The sequence below is a fragment of the Pieris brassicae genome, chromosome 10 (genome assembly GCF_905147105.1).
Source record: "Pieris brassicae chromosome 10, ilPieBrab1.1, whole genome shotgun sequence".
Lineage (NCBI taxonomy): Eukaryota > Metazoa > Arthropoda > Insecta > Lepidoptera > Pieridae > Pieris > Pieris brassicae.
In genome coordinates, this window is record NC_059674.1 from 8,970,809 (window position 1) to 8,990,912 (window position 20,104).

At 32.2% G+C, this 20,104-nt stretch overlaps 6 protein-coding genes across 6 annotated transcripts; 3 read left to right on the forward strand and 3 right to left on the reverse strand.

Annotated features, from left to right (window-relative positions):
- Positions 1-1,007: 1,007 nt before the first annotated feature.
- Positions 1,008-1,994, forward strand: LOC123715543 (bladder cancer-associated protein). The gene has a single exon (XM_045670602.1). It carries the CDS (start codon positions 1,238-1,240, stop codon positions 1,475-1,477), a length of 240 nt encoding a protein of 79 aa, XP_045526558.1. The 5' UTR covers positions 1,008-1,237; the 3' UTR covers positions 1,478-1,994.
- A 580-nt stretch (positions 1,995-2,574) lies between these two features.
- On the reverse strand, positions 2,575-3,211 carry LOC123715544 (40S ribosomal protein S28). Its single transcript, XM_045670603.1, has 2 exons — positions 2,922-3,211; positions 2,575-2,704 (listed from the first exon to the last, which is right to left on the reverse strand). The coding sequence occupies exon 1, from the start codon at positions 3,121-3,123 to the stop codon at positions 2,926-2,928; it is 198 nt and encodes a 65-aa protein (XP_045526559.1). The 5' UTR covers positions 3,124-3,211; the 3' UTR covers positions 2,575-2,704; positions 2,922-2,925.
- Positions 3,212-3,847: 636 nt separating this feature from the next.
- On the reverse strand, positions 3,848-6,447 carry LOC123715366 (translocon-associated protein subunit alpha). Its single transcript, XM_045670346.1, has 5 exons — positions 6,244-6,447; positions 5,556-5,744; positions 5,178-5,455; positions 4,778-5,018; positions 3,848-4,356 (listed from the first exon to the last, which is right to left on the reverse strand). Exons 1-5 carry the CDS (start codon positions 6,302-6,304, stop codon positions 4,286-4,288), a joined length of 840 nt encoding a protein of 279 aa, XP_045526302.1. The 5' UTR covers positions 6,305-6,447; the 3' UTR covers positions 3,848-4,285.
- A 631-nt stretch (positions 6,448-7,078) lies between these two features.
- Positions 7,079-10,369, forward strand: LOC123715367 (alanine--glyoxylate aminotransferase 2, mitochondrial). The gene is made up of 10 exons (XM_045670347.1): positions 7,079-7,168; positions 7,355-7,440; positions 7,777-7,961; positions 8,296-8,419; positions 8,494-8,682; positions 8,805-8,933; positions 9,094-9,246; positions 9,416-9,637; positions 9,857-10,102; positions 10,208-10,369. Exons 1-10 carry the CDS (start codon positions 7,156-7,158, stop codon positions 10,307-10,309), a joined length of 1,449 nt encoding a protein of 482 aa, XP_045526303.1. The 5' UTR covers positions 7,079-7,155; the 3' UTR covers positions 10,310-10,369.
- Positions 10,370-10,716: 347 nt separating this feature from the next.
- LOC123715715 (ankyrin repeat domain-containing protein 54-like) lies at positions 10,717-12,336 on the forward strand. The gene has a single exon (XM_045670961.1). The coding sequence runs from the start codon at positions 10,855-10,857 to the stop codon at positions 11,644-11,646; it is 792 nt and encodes a 263-aa protein (XP_045526917.1). The 5' UTR covers positions 10,717-10,854; the 3' UTR covers positions 11,647-12,336.
- A 160-nt stretch (positions 12,337-12,496) lies between these two features.
- Positions 12,497-19,444, reverse strand: LOC123714894 (sphingosine kinase 1-like). Its single transcript, XM_045669545.1, has 3 exons — positions 19,419-19,444; positions 17,874-17,973; positions 12,497-14,616 (listed from the first exon to the last, which is right to left on the reverse strand). The coding sequence occupies exons 1-3, from the start codon at positions 19,433-19,435 to the stop codon at positions 13,771-13,773; spliced, it is 963 nt and encodes a 320-aa protein (XP_045525501.1). The 5' UTR covers positions 19,436-19,444; the 3' UTR covers positions 12,497-13,770.
- Between the last annotated feature and the right edge of the window lie 660 nt (positions 19,445-20,104).

Sequence of the window (20,104 nt, forward strand, 5' to 3'; positions counted from 1 at the left end):
AAAAGAGGAAGACAGAGCAAGAGACGAACGAAAAGCTGACATTAGAAAAGAATGGAAGCAGCAGGAAGAGGCCTATGTGTCACACGGTGAACCCCAAAACCGGCACATCTATTGTATTTATTAGATTCAGTTAGGTTATGTATCTAAAACATATAGAGCAGTGTTGGCCTAGTGGCTTCAGCGAGTAACTCCCATCCCTGAGGTTGAAGGTTCTTTAACGGTGAAAGAAAACATCGTGAGAAAACCGGCTTGCCTTAGATACAAAAAGTAGACGGCGTGCGTCAGGAAAATAAGGCTGATCACCTACTTGCCTATTAGATTAACAATTTATCATGAAACAGATACAGAAATCTGAGGCACAGACCTAAAACGTTTGTAGCGCCATTGATTTATTTTTATGTATCTAAAACAATGTTTTTTAAATTATTACCTTGGGTGTCAGCAATAAAGGCTTAATAATAATAATGTGCACAACTATCACGCATTAAAATGCAATGAATATATAAAATAGGATTATTATTATCACGGTTTTCCGAATAAAAATAATTTAAATCTCAAATTCACGTCATTATTGCGTACTGAAATGTTATTGAAATAAAAAAAATGGAAATGAAGGATATTTGATAATAGTTATAGGGTAGTCATAATTATATCGAAATAAATAAAGCGATTTTACTATATTTTATCAGTAATTATTAATTGATAAAAACATTCAATATATTTTTAGACGACGTATAATAGGTTCTGGGATTGATATAAATTGTATAAAAACGTGCGTACATTTTTAGAAAAAGAAAATTGTAAAAATTACTCTCTATAAATCCCTTTAAATCAACCATTCATCCAGCCATCATCTCATTTCCACCTAAATTTAGGGGGAAAACCCCCAAGTTGGTATCACTGCATACAATTTTACATTTAGACATTTCTATTAATACATGTAGATAAATTTGCGCCTAGCAATGACTTAAATGGTTGACAGTCACGTTTGATGTCTGACACGAGTTAACATTTGCAATGTCAAAAGTGTCACCGTAAAAACATTATTTATTATTGTCGAGTAATTTTCTAGTTCCTACGCAAATGAAATAAGTACCTTGAGCCTTACCATAATTTGCATTCATTAAACAACTGTATCCTATTTACAGAACATGTTGATTGTGATATCAATATCACCCATTTGTGATTCTATACGCGTGAGATAATCAATTGAAATCGTGTATACGACACCGGCAAAATGTATTGCTTACAATGGCTAATTCCTGTGCTCTTAATTCCAAAACCTGTTAACCCTGCATTAATTAATACACACGTTATGTTTATGGTCTTATATTTGATAGGATTTTTTCTTGAGAGGAAACCTTGCACGGTATGTAGCGTAGTGTTTATGGCTGCTGTAATTCTCATTTGCTACAGTGGCATTGGTAATTGTTTATTTTGGGGCAGTCAGTGTGAATCGGAGAAGTATGAAACTTAGTAGTCAGTGTTAATCGGAGAAGTACGAAACTTAGTAAAAACTACAACTACGATATCCCAATGTGCTCAAGATCAAGAATTCCAGGTGGTGAGCGAAGTAAACATGCAGCCAAATACTTCTCGTGATATCACAATAACCAACAGGGTTACAACAAACATATTTGTATATAAAGGTATTTTTTGTTCATATTTTTTAAAAATTGTTATTTGAGTCCCTTGTGGATATGTGCCGATTTGTACTTATTTAACATTGTTGTGTTGATTATTAAATAATATGTGATTATTGTACAGTTATTGTTAGTTATATTTAATAGGTGTATATGGATTGTGATTACTATCTATAGATATCAATTTCACATAGAAATGTTTTTAAATATTGACTCCTCCTTAATACTTTATTTAAATCATTATCTACAATGATACTTGTAAATGGAAATTCTGTTTGGTATTAACCTTCTTATGTATGGAATACAAAAATCTAAGTAGATTTATAAAGTATTAAATAAAATTCTTATCAAAATGTATAACTATTTTTTATTAGATAACTGAACATTTAAAATATTTGTAAATACACAGAATTGTCATTAGTTTTCAATTACAATCTTAATGCATATCCCATTTACGACTAAAGCCATGATTAATCAAGCTCAATCATTAATCAACTTGATACAAAACTAAACCAATGTTTTGTTAGTAAATATAAAGGAGATTAATAGGAAGGACTTGCACATAGGCAACATACATTCTTTCACATCTAATTTAATTATTGATGGTGAAGTAACAATAATATGTTGACTATTTCAATATTTTCTGGAGCCATCCTAAACATAGTTTAGGATGCAATTTCTAGAAATTCTGATCATCATCTATAAATATTTAGCAATTATTATTGCTGAATAATTTTAAAAATATTTCTCAAGTTTGCATGCAAATTGGGGTCTAAAATTAAAAAGCAAAATATGTTTTTTGGTTATTAAAAACTCAGAATAGAATGAGCAAGGTCTGTTGTTTCACTTACTACAATACTTACCATTTGTTCAGCTGTGACAGCAGATATAAATGAAGGTATTAAGATTGAGGATTAGGAAAACAAATAAATGTATTTATTGGTTTATTTATCAAGCTGAATAGTAATTATAGTAGGTATCTTTGACGGTTTTGTAGTTCACTTAAAATTTGGATTACATAGTTGATACATAGAAAGCCTTAACCTAGAGGTGCTAGCAATCTGAAACAAGAAAAATTATGTGATTAAATGACTTTTATCGAGATAAATCAATGCTGTTTACAAAGACTAAGCATTCTTAATAAATGGCTCCAAAAATGTATTTAAAATAGGCAAGTTAGTTTAGTTTCAACGCCATAATGATTTCGATAGGTTATGCACAAAAAAACATTACTTTGGCTATTAATGATGCTTAAGCATAAATATTCATCATATATACCTGATTATCTTAGTCTTCTAGCTTCACGCTCAGATTCCAGTAGCGTCAGGATGTCTCCATCACGCACTGGACCCTTAACATTCCTGATGATTTGACGACTGGTCTCTCCGATGAACTCGACCTTAACTTGGGTACATTGTCCCTGGGAACCGGTACGACCTAAAACTTTAACCACGCGGGCAAGAACGTTAGGTTTATCCATGTTTAATAGATATCAAGCGGAATCGCTAAATACACGTGCAACGCAATTTAGCGTGTACGAAAAAGAAATTGGTCACAGATATAACTTGACAAGTTTGTTACGTAGTGTTGCCACATTTCAGAAAAAAATATAATTAACATAAACATAATTCTGTGCTCATTAGGCATCGATAGTTACGGTTTTTATTTTTAAAATATTTAAAGGTAATAATAACGTAAATAAATATGGCACTAAAAATAACTAAATTATGATTTAACGAATAATTCTTTCTCATTTTATTCTTCGCACAATTTTTTTTTGAACGAAATGTTTTAAATGCATTCCAGGCACCATAAATGAAATCGTAAGCTAAGAGAAACGGAAAAAGCAAATTAGGCACCTTTGCACACCACCTGATACGAAAGATTTTACTCATTCGTTATTTAAAAATGTTAATCAAACGTTGAACGATCTCGTAAGCATTACTGTAGGTACCATAAACCTACAACAAATATAGAGTTTTTTATAAATTGAGGTCTAATTGTTTCCAATTTTTTGATATTTGAATTATATAATTGTATTTCGATACCTAAAAAAAGCGATTGCTCTAATCCGTTCGTTATAACCGCCATGTTCTCCAAAATAATCGAAACGGTCAGCTCCTCAGGTATTTAGTGGGCCGCTATCTGATTAACTATAGTTGTTAAGAGGGTATCTACCATTTAGTAAATAATAATTCAAACAATATTGTATAAAAATTTAACATTTTTAATATTAATTATTTAATGTCTCTCATATCCGCAGCTCATGCGAGGACCCCTCACAGTTTGTTCCATAATTTACTCTCACACTTAAACTAAACACACAGTCTGTTCTGTTTACATCAAATAAAATAAGAATGAAATGTTGCCTATTTTTGGCTACCATCAGATTAATGAATAGAACTTAGTAGATAAGTAATTTCAATTTAGGCTTTAATGTATAAATATTGACAAAAAATTTGAACACAATTATATACTTATAAAACAGGCTAATATTCAATATGGTATGTTGTGTTGCATTATGTTTAATGAATTCATTACTTCATTTCCTGTTTTTTTAGGATCTGATTCTTATTTTAATTGACGAACTATATATTGCCTGTTGGCTGAGCTCAGAACTTAAAATAAATTCACTAATAAAATTAGTCATCGCCGGCTGATCTCTTTGCTTTCCGCATACGTGGAGATTGTTTTGGTGTCTTAGGTGATTTTTCTGAAATAGAAAATGTTTTTATTATACTATTATTTCATATTATCATTATTTTATCTATGATGATATTCAAGTCTTGTCTCTACTAATACTAGCTGAAGAGTTTTATGTTAGGTTGAATGCACTATTCTTTGAAACTGCTCAATTCAATTGGAATCTTAAATAAAATATGTTTGTAATACATAAGCTTTAATTGAATGGTAATTGTTCCAAAAAGCTGAAAGCTTCAGTTTTGTAACCTTAAAACCGTGAAAGTAATTAGTAATTATGTAAATTACATACTTGTTTCTCATTTCAAAGAATGTATATGTTCAATAAAGTAGGCTCAGTAAATTATTTTTATCAAAATTAAATTTGATTTAAAATAATTCTTTATTTTCAATATTTATTATGGTATAAAATAAAATACGAAATGATTACTTACTGAGCTGATTAACAACTTCTTTAGGGAGCCAGTCATAATCAACATCGTTAGCAGTTCCAGTCTCAAGGGGTTTAGGAGCTGATCTGGGTGATCTGCGACGGGCAAGAGAAGATAAAGCTTGCTGGCCCACCACAAGGATAAGAACACATGCTGCACCAAGAAAGACATAGAGGAAGAATGTTTCTCCATCAAGCCCTTCTGAGATTTCAACAATGTTTACTGTTTGGTTGTAGACAGCTTCCTGAAAAATTAAATAGGGTAAAATCCAGACATGTTTACTATTTATATGTACTATGAATTCAATAACAACCATTTGAAGTAATGCTAAAATATGGTGATAACCTTAGGACACTATATATATATATATATATTTCATTGGATTGTATACCAATTAGGTTACCTGGTATGAATTTCCACTAGCATCTTTGTAGTTAATCTGAATGTTGAGACCAAATGGTCGTCCAGCAAATGCTTCATTGGGAATAAATGAATAAGCAAAGGTAGCCTCTTGTTTAGGTTTTACTTCACGGTTGTATGGTAATGCAGTGAAGTTTTGAATATAGTAAGTGTAGTCCATTGGATATCTGAATGAGGCTTCCATTGTCTCAACCAGGTAATCATCAGATCCTTTATTGATAAAACCAACAAGGAACTCAACAGGATTGCCAGCTTGGAGATCTACAATAAATAATTTAAAATTAAATTTGCTATTTCATATAAAAGAAAATAAGAAGTGATGTATTTGCTTTAGAATTAACAGTTTATATGCAGATCTTACCAAAAGCAACATCACCATAGGTGGTGATGGGTTTAGTAAACAATATGGTAGTATCAATATCTTGTGATGATTTTACTACAGAGTCGTCATCTTCAATAACATCATCTCCAACCACTTGGCTATCTTCACCTTCAATGTCTACTACATCATCTAATTCATCTTCTTCTGCTCTTGCAAATATTGAGTTAGCTGAAAGGAGTAATTAAAAAATGTACACTCAGTGGTTCATGAAACTTCCATCAATACATATCTAAAATATCATATATATGGTAACATGGATTAAAGTGAAATTGTACACAGTATAGGTATATATAGATTTGAAATGAGACCTAGACAAGGAAAAATAAAATAGGTTACAGGTAACACTTAGTAAAAAATACAAAATATTAAATGTACAACATCTCCCTTTATTTATAGAACATAATACTTGGTATAAATTTTAATATTAAAAGGCAAATGGCTCTCAATCTCCTGTAAAGCAATTACTTAGCAAATATTAAATGAGAACACATTGAGTAATTTCAAATGTGAAAGGTTGGTTAAATACTAAAATAACATTATAGGGTATTAATCACGAATATTATTAATATTACACATATTTTATGTAACAATTTTGAATAAAATTAAGCGCCATGCCACGTAATAAAGTTTACTTTCTAAAATTAATATATAATTTGATAAAACTTACCATTTTGGAAGCACAAAAGTACGGCAGGTAGTACTAGAAGTGTTAGATAAATGAGCTTCATTTTGATTTCTTTCTAAATATAACTAAGATTAAAGAAATGTACTAATTCAATGCCAGCTTAGAGGCATTCACTTCACGTAATAAATCTGCAGCCGCCACCAAAAAATCTCGGTGTTCACGAATGCCACTTTTCTTACAACTCGATTGACGTGGAAGGTACAACTATCAATAGTGATGTGCCGCTGTAGCGTTTATACTGGCTAGAAAACCGGTTACGGGTATAAATCTAATTAATTAAATTAGGATTAAGAAGAAATTATTTATATAAATTAAATGAGCTAGTATAAATTAGAACAAAAGTATATGTATTATTAATTAACAAATATAAATAATTTACAGGAAACGTTAAACATGCCATCCATTAAAACAATATGTTCTAAAGCGCGTATCTTTTTGTTAGAATTATGAAAATTCATAAATTTTAAAAAATCTTTATAAAATTTCCTTTCTAGATAATTTAGTTATTATAAGGCTAATTTTCTTTATAATATATAAGAAACTTTGTATAAAGTTGGGTACAACGACGGAAGCGCCAATTAATGAATATTTATCATATATCGATGATTACTTATGAAAGCAAATATTCATTACATTTAAAATATCTGAAAATATTTATTTTTTTTAGTAAATATACAATCCAAATTACTCATAATAATTATAACATTAAGCTTAACATTGAATATTTACCTTTAACGAGCCTCGTTAGTGTAGTAGTTATTAATAAATTAAGAATTAATATCGTACGTTAAACGTAAAATGTTATACATTTTAAACCTTCCTTAATATTATTATGTATTCGAAAGTCAAAGGTCATTTTCAGTGCCCGGTATTGTTTAACATTTTTGAATAACAATGGCTAAGAGAGGTACGTGCTATGTGGAATATTAAATCCTTATCTTTTTCTTCATATAAAATTACTGATAACGACTGCAACTTGATTTAAAATAAATTGATGAGACTGATTTCTTAATATTATTATTTGTTAAATATAGATTGCAAGAGAGAGAATTATTTTATATAAATTTATCGATTTTTTTTTTATTCATTACAGAACTATTTCGATTATACCAGCGTATACCAAGGGGCCTAAGCACCGCCGTGCTTCCAAAATGTAATGTTTCACCTAAAGAATACTGTGTAAGTAGTTAAGCAAATATCATTCATTCTTGTAAAATTTTCAAAATCTCAAAAAAATAATACAAACACTAACAAAATGTAACTCAAATTAAATTAACTTAGGTATTGTCTCGGCGTTACACGGGCAGATTTGTCAAAGTGGGGAAAAGTTTGTGCACATACCTTTTGTTAAAACATACCTATAAATTACTAGTGCTGATCTGCTAACAACTTATACATTTTTTGGACATTTAATAAATAAGAAACAATTTTAAATTCTACGGCGACAAAATTGAAATTAGTATCCTTTACCGTGGCTCGAGTACAATTTTTATGTTCAGTATATTTATTTCTCAGGGACCTGGTATTGAAAAACTTAACAAGCTAAAATCTGAAAATATTTCAGTAGTAGTAAAAGATTTCTATAGAAAGCCCCTAGTGATCCACCAAGGGCATATGCAATGGTTGTTTGACCATGAGGGTAAAAGGTACCTGGATCTCTTTGCTGGTATTGTAACTGTATCTGTTGGGCACTGTCATCCATAAGTAATTTATTTATACCTTATAAAGTTTCAACTTCCATGCTTACAAATAAGAGAAAAATATTACATTACAAAATATGTTACACATATACTCATCAATAATATTAGAACAGAGACGTAAAGCTTATTAAGAGCACAAATATTGCGATTAATACGAAGACCATTATAAAATATACTGATTTTCATTTATAAATAAGTTGTTTTAGCGAGTAGCCAATTCACAGGAGCAATTATTATCATTATTATAATTATTGATAATAGAAACTTTAAGCAAATTTATCTATCTTAAATATTCACTAGGTTCTGTTATTCTCAATCTACATATATATTTTAGAACAGTAACGGCGGCTTTGCACCAACAAATTGACACATTATGGCATACGACAAGTATTTATAAACATCCAAAGATCTACGAATACGTTGAAAAGTTATCAGCCAAATTTCCTGGAGATCTAAAGGTGTTAATTGTTTCTTGATTACATTTTCCATTTTTTTATAATGTATGTTATCATATCCAATCATTATGTGAAAGGTCGTCTACTTGGTGAACAGCGGTAGTGAGGCGAACGACTTGGCAATTCTTTTGGCTAGAGCATATACCGGGAATCATGATGTTATCTCACTACAAAGCTGTTACCATGGTTACGCTAGTTCCCTACTAGGCCTAACTGCAACTCAGGCATACCGGTATCCGATGGCAGCGCCATCGGGATTTTACCATGTAAGTGTCACCAATACTTGTATATGATGTATTCTGAGGTCTTCTGTAAAATATTCGTAATCACATTTCTTAATAAAATAAACTCACGTTAAAACAAACGTAAATTTAGGTTTTGTTTTAAGGCTATGTTACCGGATCCATTACGGGGAATTTGGGGAGGCTGTCGAGATTCATTTTCTCAAGTTCCTGGTGCATGTTCATGTCCTGGAGATTGTGTTACATCAGACAAATATATACATCAACTTAATGAAGTAAGTATTAGTTGTTAAATACAAAATATGGAAATTATAAAGCTAGATTGTTTTTTTTACCATACATGAATTAATTACTTTGCCAAAGTATTATATAAAAACATATTAAAGGCATATTTGACCATGCTACTTATTATTATTGTTCACCATGTAATTTCAGCTTTTAGAAAATTCTGTGCCAAAAGGCCGCATTGCGGCATTTTTTGCGGAAACCATCCAAGGAGTTAATGGGGCTGTACAATTTCCTAAGGGCTACCTTAGAAAAGCTAGGGAATTGGTTAAAAATTATGGTGGTCTATACGTAGCTGATGAGGTAAAGTAACCATTTATGTTTAGCTAAATTGTGTAATTTATTCGTATTTAAATTATTATAGGTGAATATGAACAAGCCCTTAACTTGTTTGTCAAAAATGTTATGTAGTTGAGGTTAGGTAAAAATCATGTTAATTGTTCAACGTCAACATAATATAGATATTCCACAGGTACAAACTGGTTTCGGTCGAACAGGTGATAACTTCTGGGGTTTCCAAGATCATGGTATTCAGCCGGATATTGTCACGTTGGCTAAAGGCATTGGAAACGGTTTTCCGCTAGCCGCGGTTGTAACGACAAAAGAAGTAGCTGATGCACACCAGAAAGCTTCGTATTTTAATACGTTTGGGGGGAATCCTCTTGCTGCTTCTGTTGGAAAGGCGGTATTAGACGTACGTTTCTCTTTCTTTAAATTCATTTAAGCATATATTTTGGAATTGATTTCTTTTAAGTGACTACAACTAAAAACAGGTTCACAATTCGTTGTAATATTTTATTTATTCTTTTTTTCACAAATATAGTAAAATGTCATCGAATGATTTGTAGAATATATTATTAAATTCCGGAATTAAAAGAATAGACGGACATTTAATTTAATCGTATTTACACAGGTGATTGAAGAAGAAAATATACAACAGAATAGCAAAATTGTTGGGAAATATTTTATTGAGCAATTAATGGAATTGCAAAAGTCGTATCCTGTGATTGGAGATGTTAGAGGAAAAGGATTAATGTTAGGTGTAGAATTAGTCAGGCCCGGAACTAAAGATCCTCTTGATGTTGAAAGAGTAGCAGATATTTTGGAGATGTCAAAGGATTTAGGCGTCATGATTGGTCGCGGTGGTCGATGGAATAATGTTAGTATTATCTAACATTTACTAATTGTTATAAAACTTTTAAGCTAATATTAATATTCTCTTTATTAAACTTAATAATTAATATCATTAATACCTTGTTTGCAGGTGTTACGAATTAAGCCACCTATGTGCATCAACAAGGAAGATGTGGATTTTGCAATATCAATTATGGACAAAGTTTTTAAAGTGTTTCATGAAAAAAACTAAATATTTAAAATTCTAAAACTATAAAAATAAACGAGATAGGATATAAAAATTACTTTTTTAAATTTTAATTCCTTTCTCAATACGCTGCTATGCTCCAACTGATGTAAATAATTAAAAGTTCACTTTTTAGGTTAAATTCGAAAATTCACGAGGTAATGCCACGTCTAGGGTAAAACCATATTATAATAGTATAGCGAAAGCCATTCATATAATAATAATAATTCACAAGTCATTTAATTTATAATTATTACTTAGCTCTCTGTGGTAAATATTGAAGATCTATATTATCTATGATATTCTGTAAAAAAAATACCAAAGTATATCTCTGCTGTGGTACTGGGTACGTAAATATAACTGTCAAATATTATTATTTAAATGACAATTGACAGATCATTTATTGATTTGAATAAAAGTGAAAGTTTATGGTTTCATTTCAGGTTTAATACATGTTGTTTTCGAATTTTCTTTATGTTTCGCCTTGTCTACATATTACTTTAAACGTGAATTCAAATTGTGTAATCTTAAAAGAATAACGCGATATTATAATGGCCGATTCAGGAGTGGATACTGGCAACGAAAGTAGCGACAATACAGTATTTGATCATCCTCATCAAGTTTTTGAATTCAGCCCTCCACCAATACCAATAAACATTGCTGGGCTTCCCATGCCTATTGACTTTTTTGGTGAAGCGCATGATCATATTGGGAAAATAAAGTTTTGTACCAATGCGAGGCATTGTCGTCGCAAATATAGAAACTGCAATCTATTATCATACTTTCCTAAAAACAAAAAGCTTAGATTTGCTGCTGGCACAAATAATACAGAATTAGTAGAGAAGCTTTTACAAGCAGGTGCAGATCCTAATTACACAGATAAACATTTGAGGAGTCCACTACACTTGGCAGCTTGCCGTGGATACACTGATGTTGTTAAAATTCTTATCAAATATGGTGCTAACCCAAACATAAAAGATACTCTTGGAAATACACCTTTGCATTTAGCTGCTTGTACAAGCCACATTTCTGTTGTCACAGCTTTACTGGGTGCAGGTACAGATGTTAGCTCTAATGATAAAAATGGCAGGACTCCTTTACAGCTTGCACAGAGTAAACTGAAGCTCATTAAGATGAGACCAGGGATTCATGCAACTCAGGCACTGCTCAGTGAAATCCGTCTAATAGTTGAGATGATGTTGAAGTACATGGAAATTCAAAAAGCAGATTCAGGAGAATTAGAATCTGTTTGTAAAAGATTAGAAAATATAAGTACAAGGGAGCAAGTTGACTCAGAAGTTCAAAATTTACTTGATAGTTTGGATTCATTAAAATTAAGGTAAAAAGGTAATTTATTTTGTAAAGAATAGTCTTAGATATTAATTTTATACATTTATAATACATATTATAATAAGAGTTGTTTGGTATTGTTATTTAATGTCTAACCTCAGCAAACAGTGTACTTGTTGTTTCAATAAGTAATTACTTTGTTTGTAATTCTTGTCTTTATAAATTGGAAAGAAAAATTTGATAAGAAAAGCAAATCAATTATTGCTATAACGGTCAAATAAATTTTTTATATACATGCTTAGTGTTTCAATACTAATGATGCACATCGTAATGCATATGAACTTGGAGTTGGAAGGATTTCCTTCTTTAACTGTAGTTAATTATAAAAGCCATGTTTAGAACTTGCAGAATGTCACTCAAGAATGTGAATCAATGTTTTAGCCTTGGTTTAAGAGAGATTCTATTTACAGTTTATTTGTAAAGAACTTAGATATCAGTAAATATATTGCCTACTTATGTTTTAAATATAATAGGTTCTAGTGTTAATCATTTAATTATTGTGTAAGAAGATTACACAGACCATTTTACTTGTCAAAATCTAGATTTCATAGTATGAGATAACTACAATTGCTTTCAATTATTCTTTATCATAAAAATAAATACAATCTTTGCAAATGTCAGATGAATATGCAGCATTGAATAAGCATGTTTACAAATTTTTTGATTATATGATTTAATGAAGACTATTTATTTCATTTAAACCATAACTATTCCTCATATTTATACCAGTAACAAACAAAAAAAAACATTAAAATCATAAAGTTTATTCAGTTACCTTTTATAGATTGTAGTAAAGTTTAGAACAAATTCATAATATAATACTATAATAGAGCTCAAATTAATTTCAATATTTAAACAGTAATAGGAATGTTAAAAAAGTTTACATAAAATTAAATGCAACATTAAATATGTATATTTGGACAAGTTTTGTGCTTTTTGCCAAAATAAAACATTACATGATGTCTTATCTAAAAAGGACAATGATGTAGTTATTGTCAAAATTGTTTATATCAATTGAAGACCATATCTTTAACTTACAGCCTAAAATATTTTCTTAAATAGCATTGTGATGTTTTTATCACGATTTAAAACAAGAACAAGACATTATAATACTCAAATGTATGATTAGAGGTATTGAACATTTTAGACCACAAATCCTAATATTAACTTATTTAAGCATCAAAGCAATATGTATGCAAATTACAGCCTTGTTTTAGATACCTTGAGTTATTATCATTAATCTTAATTTTGGTAATTTTGTAAAAATTATCAAAAAGAATTCTTCAAAACAATATAATATTAGGCAAAAGTTGGGGCTTTTAACACATATTGTATTATGGCATAAATAAATCTTCATTATCACAGAAAACTTTAAATTATTCTAATACTGCCTATTAAAGAAAATAAATAATTAAGTATATTTCTAACCCCAAATGATCTAATAATTCAAGTACCAATCTACCCATTTACAATACTAATCTAATTAGGTACATACTCTTATTATCATAGTAATTGGAATAAATATAATAAAGCTTATCTTAACCATAAAATCAGATGACACTAAGTTCGAATTGAATTTTATATCATGAACCCCCGGTGTTATTTTTACACCTAAAATCAATTTCATAATTTACTATTTTAATAAAAATTATTTGCTATAATTTATTAGCAGAATTCTTACGCTAAGTATTCTCAAGAACGGATGCCTTTATATAGAAACTAGAATTTGTACGTAATTATTGATTATCAATCTAGCACAAGTTTGCTCTACTTACGAAACGTGTATACAATAATTAACAATAATTGTACCTCGGCCTGTTCATTTAAATGTATGATAATTAATAGATTTAGAGTGCTACACAATTTGGCACTATTCACCGCTTTTTGACTAGTCGTTAAATAGACAAAAATGAAATGTACTCTCAATATCACAAGTTATTTAACGTAAAATTAAATAACATAGAAAAACATCGCCATAATTTTGATATAGCATCTGGCACAACCTTTTAGGTATATATGAAACAAATGCCTTATTTATTGCACAACAGTTTCGCGTCGGCTCGATTTTCTCAGCGACTGCTTCAGTCGAATTTACTTTCTACTATTACTACTAGAGGTTATTTGGTATCGGGTACAAGGACATTAACTATATTAGGAAATATTTCGGCTTGAATAGGACCATAGTCGACCAGTTCTCCGTCTACCGTAATGTAACCCGTTTGACCCTCAGGAACTATCCTAAATGCACTCACTGGAACCATCTTAATGTACTCATTGTTTATATCCGCTATATTACCCTGAGACACTTTTAAAAGAAACGAAAATATTTGCGATCTCGTTATGCCAGCCTTGATTATAAGCATCCACATAACTCCGTCGGCGAGTTGGGAGTGTGGTGCGAATAAGAAGTCTTCGCCTATGTGGGATTGATAGGAAACGTGAACCATGACGAATTCGCCATCTTCTTGCACCCAATGGGTGGGTAGTTCTGACATTAGTGAAGGTAGGTGTGAAGCCGGCCCGTACATTCGTTCTTGAACAGGCGACCGTAATTCCGACCCAGCGCTTGTCATACTATGGTAATCTGAACCACGAGCACTGTAAAACGTCTTCCTGGAATGTACAGAATACCAAGAGTCTACCCTCTGGTGTTTCTTTCCATTCTCTGTACTCATAAACGTTTCAGTTTGTTCGTCACAGTCGAGGAACGCTTCAGTTTCAGGGGAATCTAGGGCGCCATCTTGACTTATACTTCGTCCGAAGATAGCTGCTTTGGGCTTAGGTAGATTACCGATATCTTTAATCAAGGCATAGCTTAGCACACCTTTGTATTTCCTAAGTGCAACGGTTCTCGCGAGAGCCCACAATGTAAATCTTTGCCCTCCTATCGAACGAAGCCTTTCGCTTTCTATATCGATGTCCGACATTAATCCCCAACCGACCGATAACAAGGAGAACATTATCTGAAAAAGAAAGATAGCAGTAGATTACAACAAATATCTACGTTTACGGTTCAAATTATCAGACAGAAACGTTAGATAAGCAAGCAAACAATGTTTCTCAATGGAAACAGCGACAATGATCAGTTTTTTTACCAGAAGCATTAATCTATGGCGCGGCTATTTTTTTTAATTGAAGGGGAAGTACCCAAATGCAGGGACACTACCGAGATGACAGCAACATTTAGTTCAATTTAAACTTTTTTAAATATGATATTAATCCTTAGTCGATTTGGTTAGAATCAAAAGTCCGCATTGTACATTTTTCAGGAAGTTTTTTTTATAACAACAAATGTGCCCTACGTACCGCCGCCCAATCTTAATGCCAGAGGGCTCACGAGTGCGTTGCCGGCCTTTTAAGAATTGATACGCTCTGTTCTTAAAGGACCCTCGAAGGTCGAATTGGTTCAAAAATACTTCAGTAGGCAGCTGGTTCCACATAGTAGTGGTTTGTGGCAAAAACTGCCTTAAAAAACACTTAGTTGTGGAAGACGGATGTCGAGGTGATACGGGTGGAATTTCGTATTCTGCCTCGCAGTGCATAAAGAGCAGCGCAATAAATATGCGTTGGCTAGATTACCATGAGAGGAGGATGTAATATGATCAATGGAGAATAATTGGTTTCCGCACAACACATGTCGCTTGCTCATAGAAGCAACGTTATGACTTAATAACACTTAGTACGGATGAACGCAATTGAATAGTAACATTATATTTGAAGGTGAAACACTAGAACAAATAACCTCTCCTCCAAACTTCGCCCCTCGTTCGACGGCATAATCATAATGCATACATACAACAGATTCATTCAATAACGGTACAAAAGGTTGCCAAATGTATTTTATTACAAACAAATAGATTTTTATATAACTTAACAAATTCTTAAAAGGCCGGCAACGCACTCGCGAGCCCTCTGGCATTGAGAGTGTCCATGGGCGGCGGTATCACTTAACATCAGGTGAGCCTCCTGCCCGTTTGCCCCCTATTTTATTTAAAAAAAAAAAAACTAATTTGGTATCAATGGACAAAAACAATCAGATTTGCACAACGCATTACATTGATCAACTTTACTTGTATCTGTTAACAACACAATGCAAGCAATTCTCTGGAAATATACATATTTCATAGAAAGTCATAATGATAATACATATATTTCAATTGTTCTGTTGAAAGCTGAGACATCTATTTGTAAAACAAAATCATGACCTTGACATCCCAGTATAAAACTAGGTTTTATCGCTCTGTATAACAAAGCGAAATTGTAATAGCGTTTCATCAAGTATCATCGTTGCATCAGAAAAGAATTTTGTAAATGTTTCCTGTTCTAAATAGTATGCGGAGCGAAGAGTTCTGTTTCACCGAAACAATTTTAATCAGTAGGGGATGTACTTCTCTTTCAACCCTAGACATAAATAAAGAGATGGAACAACTGTAGTTTTCTCTCTCCTTATAATAGTAAAAAATAGTATTAATTTAAAATCCTTAGCGTATAGCGTATATCGTAGCTATCAGAAAGGCCATTTGATAATATATTATTTAGTAGATTAACGGTTAGTGATAACGAATTAGAAATAATTAAAATTATGTATTCAAAACACAATGATATGTGAATCATAGTGATAATCGTTACAATTTTATAGCTTACATTAATCATTCGGCGACGTGTCTGTTTTAATAATGTATTATCTATGAACAAAGCGTATATAAAAATGCATACGATAAATCAACATAAATATAAAATACGGCCATATATGAATATGTAAAAAATTATATATACCTAGCTAAACAATTATCATTTGAAGATAAAAACAAATAGATAAAAAGGCGTATTTACATGGGCTGGAAAACGTTTTGGTCCCTGAAGAAAACCTTAAAAGGCCAATTTCCACTTCACCTAAGAAAATCGTCTTGGACACTTGTATACTTTCACATACGGCTGCCAAACATGGACATACAACACAAATATAACCAAACTAGTAGCATGCCAGAAAGCAAGAGAAAGAAGCGTAGTAAAAATAGGTAGAATACATAAAGTATAAATCGAAAAACAATAGTGTTAGATGCCTTACATTATGACCTAAAACAGAAGTAGCAATGGGCGGAGCATATAGCAAAAGGCACAGATAAAAGGTGGACTTTAAAGACAACAATATGGAACGAGGGGAAAATGAAGAAGAGAGTGCCCTAAAAACGGTACATAGAAGATCATTTTGGCTTTACCTGAATTGTAACGATTGCCGTAATTATTTTTTCCAAAATATACGAAATTGTGATTGGAATCTAGTTTCAGATAATTATTGTCTATTGTGGTTAAACAAGGAAACAAGCCTATAAGTGGCGGCGCCTTTCCGTCCTAACGCGAAACCGCAATAATAACAGTAAAACAGATATTTTATCTTCCAGAACGAGATAAAACTCAAATTTCATTAACTCCTAAAATTACTTTCTTCCAGTATTCCTAACAGTGCTCGCAATTTATGATATATTTGGGGGATTTGTCGAAAGTATTTTACCAAAACAATGAAACAAACATAATATTATTATTCTGTTGATTCAACGATATATTTTAAGTTACTTGGGTTGTCCCTCAAGATATTCCAGGCATCATAATTGTTTTGTTTTCCTTTTAACATAGGACTTTTGGCAAACGTGCCGTTTTGCCATGTATATTATTTATAGGAAACATTTTTTTCAATAAAAATAACTATATAATAAAAAATAGGGGTTGATCGTACAGGGGTGACAATTAAGGGTTGTATTTATTTTTGTATGTTGTATCATAAAAAAATAAAATAACAAATTTTATATAAAAAAATAAAATTTGGGGTTGACACCCCTTATCACTTAGGGGTTCGATATATAGTTAGTAGCCGATTCTCAGACTTACTGATTATGCATAAAAAAATTCATAAGAATTGGTCGAGCCGTTTCGGAAGAGAATTTTATATGTATAGTGATATAGAACGGACACAAAAGTACGCACAGAAAGCTATGTGTGCCTATTGAAGAAAATCCGAAAATTTCTCGCGAGTGCGTTACCGTCCCTTACTCCCCCGTATTCAGTGCTGATTTTAAAACAAGGTAGTGCGTGAAAAAAAATGGGATTATGGTAAATTCGAATAAATTCAACAGTAGTATTTTATGTTTACGAGAAGTAAATATTTGAATAAGTACGTGAATCAGGATGATTTGCATATTAAAATGATATTGAAGATACTTACATCCGTTTTTGTTTCAACTCTGACCACATCAATTTGCGATGATTTTCCTCTTGCTAACGCCAGAGATAGCCCCGTCATGTTTTGATGAATGAATGGCTCACTAAAACAATAACCGTTGCTTTTAATCTTTATCATTTTAGAGTACACATATGTCACTGAACCCCAACTACGCCAGTTTTGTTAAGAAAAATCTTATATCGTATGTCTTTATTTTAACGTATTTTCACTATCAATTCCTAGTCTACATAATCTAGTTGTGAATATAGGATTACAAATGTAAAGACTAAGTTACAATAGTAGAAACCAACAGTTGCTTAGATTGCATAAATTTTCGTCCCACGCGGATTATGTAAAGGTGAAAAAATATGAGTACATAACACATAACTTTGGCCGCAAGACAAAATCACATATAATAAAATCTCTTTATAGTCGTGTTGGCTCAGGTTTGGCGTGCAACTTGAATTAAGGTCGTAGGTCTATTGTGCGCATTTAACACTCGTACGGTGAAGAAAAACATCGTGAGGATACCGGCATGTCTTAGACGAATACGACGGCGTGTGTAAGTCACGGAAGGCTGGTCTTCTACTTACTTATCAGAAAAAGGAAATTAACACGAAACACATATATCAGTTTATGGCTTCGGGTAACAAAGTCAAATATTTCAATAACAAACAATACGGCCTTAATTCTCTTAAAACTTTTGCTTCCATTAAAGTAAGCTGTTTACGATACGTCGTTAGTCTGTGGAATACATAAACTATTGTTCCTATAATGGCGGCATTAAAACAACAATTCTCCTTTAAGTATTGGATTAATAAAAAATACGATAAACTACTTGGTAGTGAATTTTAAGATTGGTTTTATCGTTTGTTTTCGAAACAAAATCATTGAGTAAACCTTGATGTAACCATCATTCAGTTTATAACCGAGCCAACACAATTAAGATTATTATTGCAGGTATAATTTTAATGTTTCATGTTTTTCTTACTGATTTCGGAATTGCGTCATTACTTTTAAATTTTTTTTAATTTAAATTGTGATTTAATTTACGGTCAATAGCACTGAAGAAAATTTAAATTTGTTTTGACGATAATTCGAGGTTGATAAAGAGTTTAGTTAATAAATCTACCTTTATTATCGTCCTGCCTCAGTTTGACTTATTAATTTAATCAGATAACGAGGACATTTTCAAAATAAACATTATATAATCGACGCCTTTAGATGCGTTGCTGGACTTTTGGGAATTGGTTCGCTCTTTTCTTTCGTCTACGAAATACATGAAGTATTTCCTTATTTACTTTTTACAATTCAATTTTTAAATGTTAATTAAAAAATACTTTTGAGATACAATCCAATAATATGCGAGTTTATCTGTGTTAAACTTTTAGATTGGAACAAGAGAAAGTATGATTCGTTACGAAATATAAACTCGGTCGGATTTCATGAACTTAAAATGTCTATAAGTTAAATAAAAAAAATAAAAAAGTGTATATAATATCTCAAAACATCTATAAGAATATAAATGAATAAAGTTTTAAAATTTACCCTAGTGGGAGTGCCATGCTGTTGCTTTCGGGCTTCAGCCAATCGGGCAGGCACGACCGGGGCAGTACCACTGTCTCACAGAAACCCGGCGTGAAGTGATGCAATAGGTTCATCTTATTGTACTCGCGTTTCGTGCGGTGAGTGAGACTCCCGGAGCCCATCAATTCCCCCCCCCCAGAATATGAAGATGCAGTTTAAACAGAGATTACCCCAGGGGGGTACCACACGTTTCCGCTGTGGAGAATCCCCCTCTGAGCGTCCATCATCGGAACAATCAGTATTCGGTGGTGGATGCACAGGCTGCCCTTCGTATTCTGGGGTGGGCAAAAACTGCTCAAAAAACTATAGGTTTCGATCTCGGGGCAAACGGAAGAATTTACCGAAAGCATCCCATTCCACGCTCTCAGTGGACTTTACCAATGTTAGGGGGCTCAACTCTAATCTTAACGCGGTTCACTTTCACCTCGAAACTGCGAAGCCGGCCTTATTCTTCCTTACTGAGACTCAGTTATCCTTCCCGGCTGATACTTCCTACCTCTCCTACCCGGGGTACAAATTGGAACATTCATTTGTGCCGCGGGCGGGAGTTTGCGTGTACGTCAGAGAGGATATCTGTTCTCGTCGCCTCGAGTCGCTTGAAGGAAAGGGACCTATCTAGCCTCTGGCTGCGCGTAGACTGCGATGAC

Bases quoted from the DNA above. Each gene is read 5' to 3' on its own strand.
- LOC123715367 (XM_045670347.1), top strand. The intron at 8,420-8,493 runs GTGTTAATTGTT...ATTATGTGAAAG, and splicing joins AATTTCCTGGAGATCTAAAG to GTCGTCTACTTGGTGAACAG. The intron at 9,638-9,856 runs GTACGTTTCTCT...GTATTTACACAG, and splicing joins TTGGAAAGGCGGTATTAGAC to GTGATTGAAGAAGAAAATAT.
- LOC123715715 (XM_045670961.1), top strand. From the start codon at position 10,855: ATGGCCGATTCAGGAGTGGATACTGGCAACGAAAGTAGCGACAATACA.
- LOC123715543 (XM_045670602.1), top strand. From the start codon at position 1,238: ATGTATTGCTTACAATGGCTAATTCCTGTGCTCTTAATTCCAAAACCT.
- LOC123715366 (XM_045670346.1), bottom strand. From the start codon at position 6,304: ATGAAGCTCATTTATCTAACACTTCTAGTACTACCTGCCGTACTTTTG. The intron at 5,745-6,243 runs GTAAGTTTTATC...TACTCCTTTCAG, and splicing joins ACTTTTGTGCTTCCAAAATG to CTAACTCAATATTTGCAAGA. The intron at 5,019-5,177 runs GTAACCTAATTG...TTAATTTTTCAG, and splicing joins CTAGTGGAAATTCATACCAG to GAAGCTGTCTACAACCAAAC.
- LOC123715544 (XM_045670603.1), bottom strand. From the start codon at position 3,123: ATGGATAAACCTAACGTTCTTGCCCGCGTGGTTAAAGTTTTAGGTCGT.
- LOC123714894 (XM_045669545.1), bottom strand. The intron at 14,617-17,873 runs GTAAGTATCTTC...TTTCTTTTTCAG, and splicing joins GAGTTGAAACAAAAACGGAT to ATAATGTTCTCCTTGTTATC.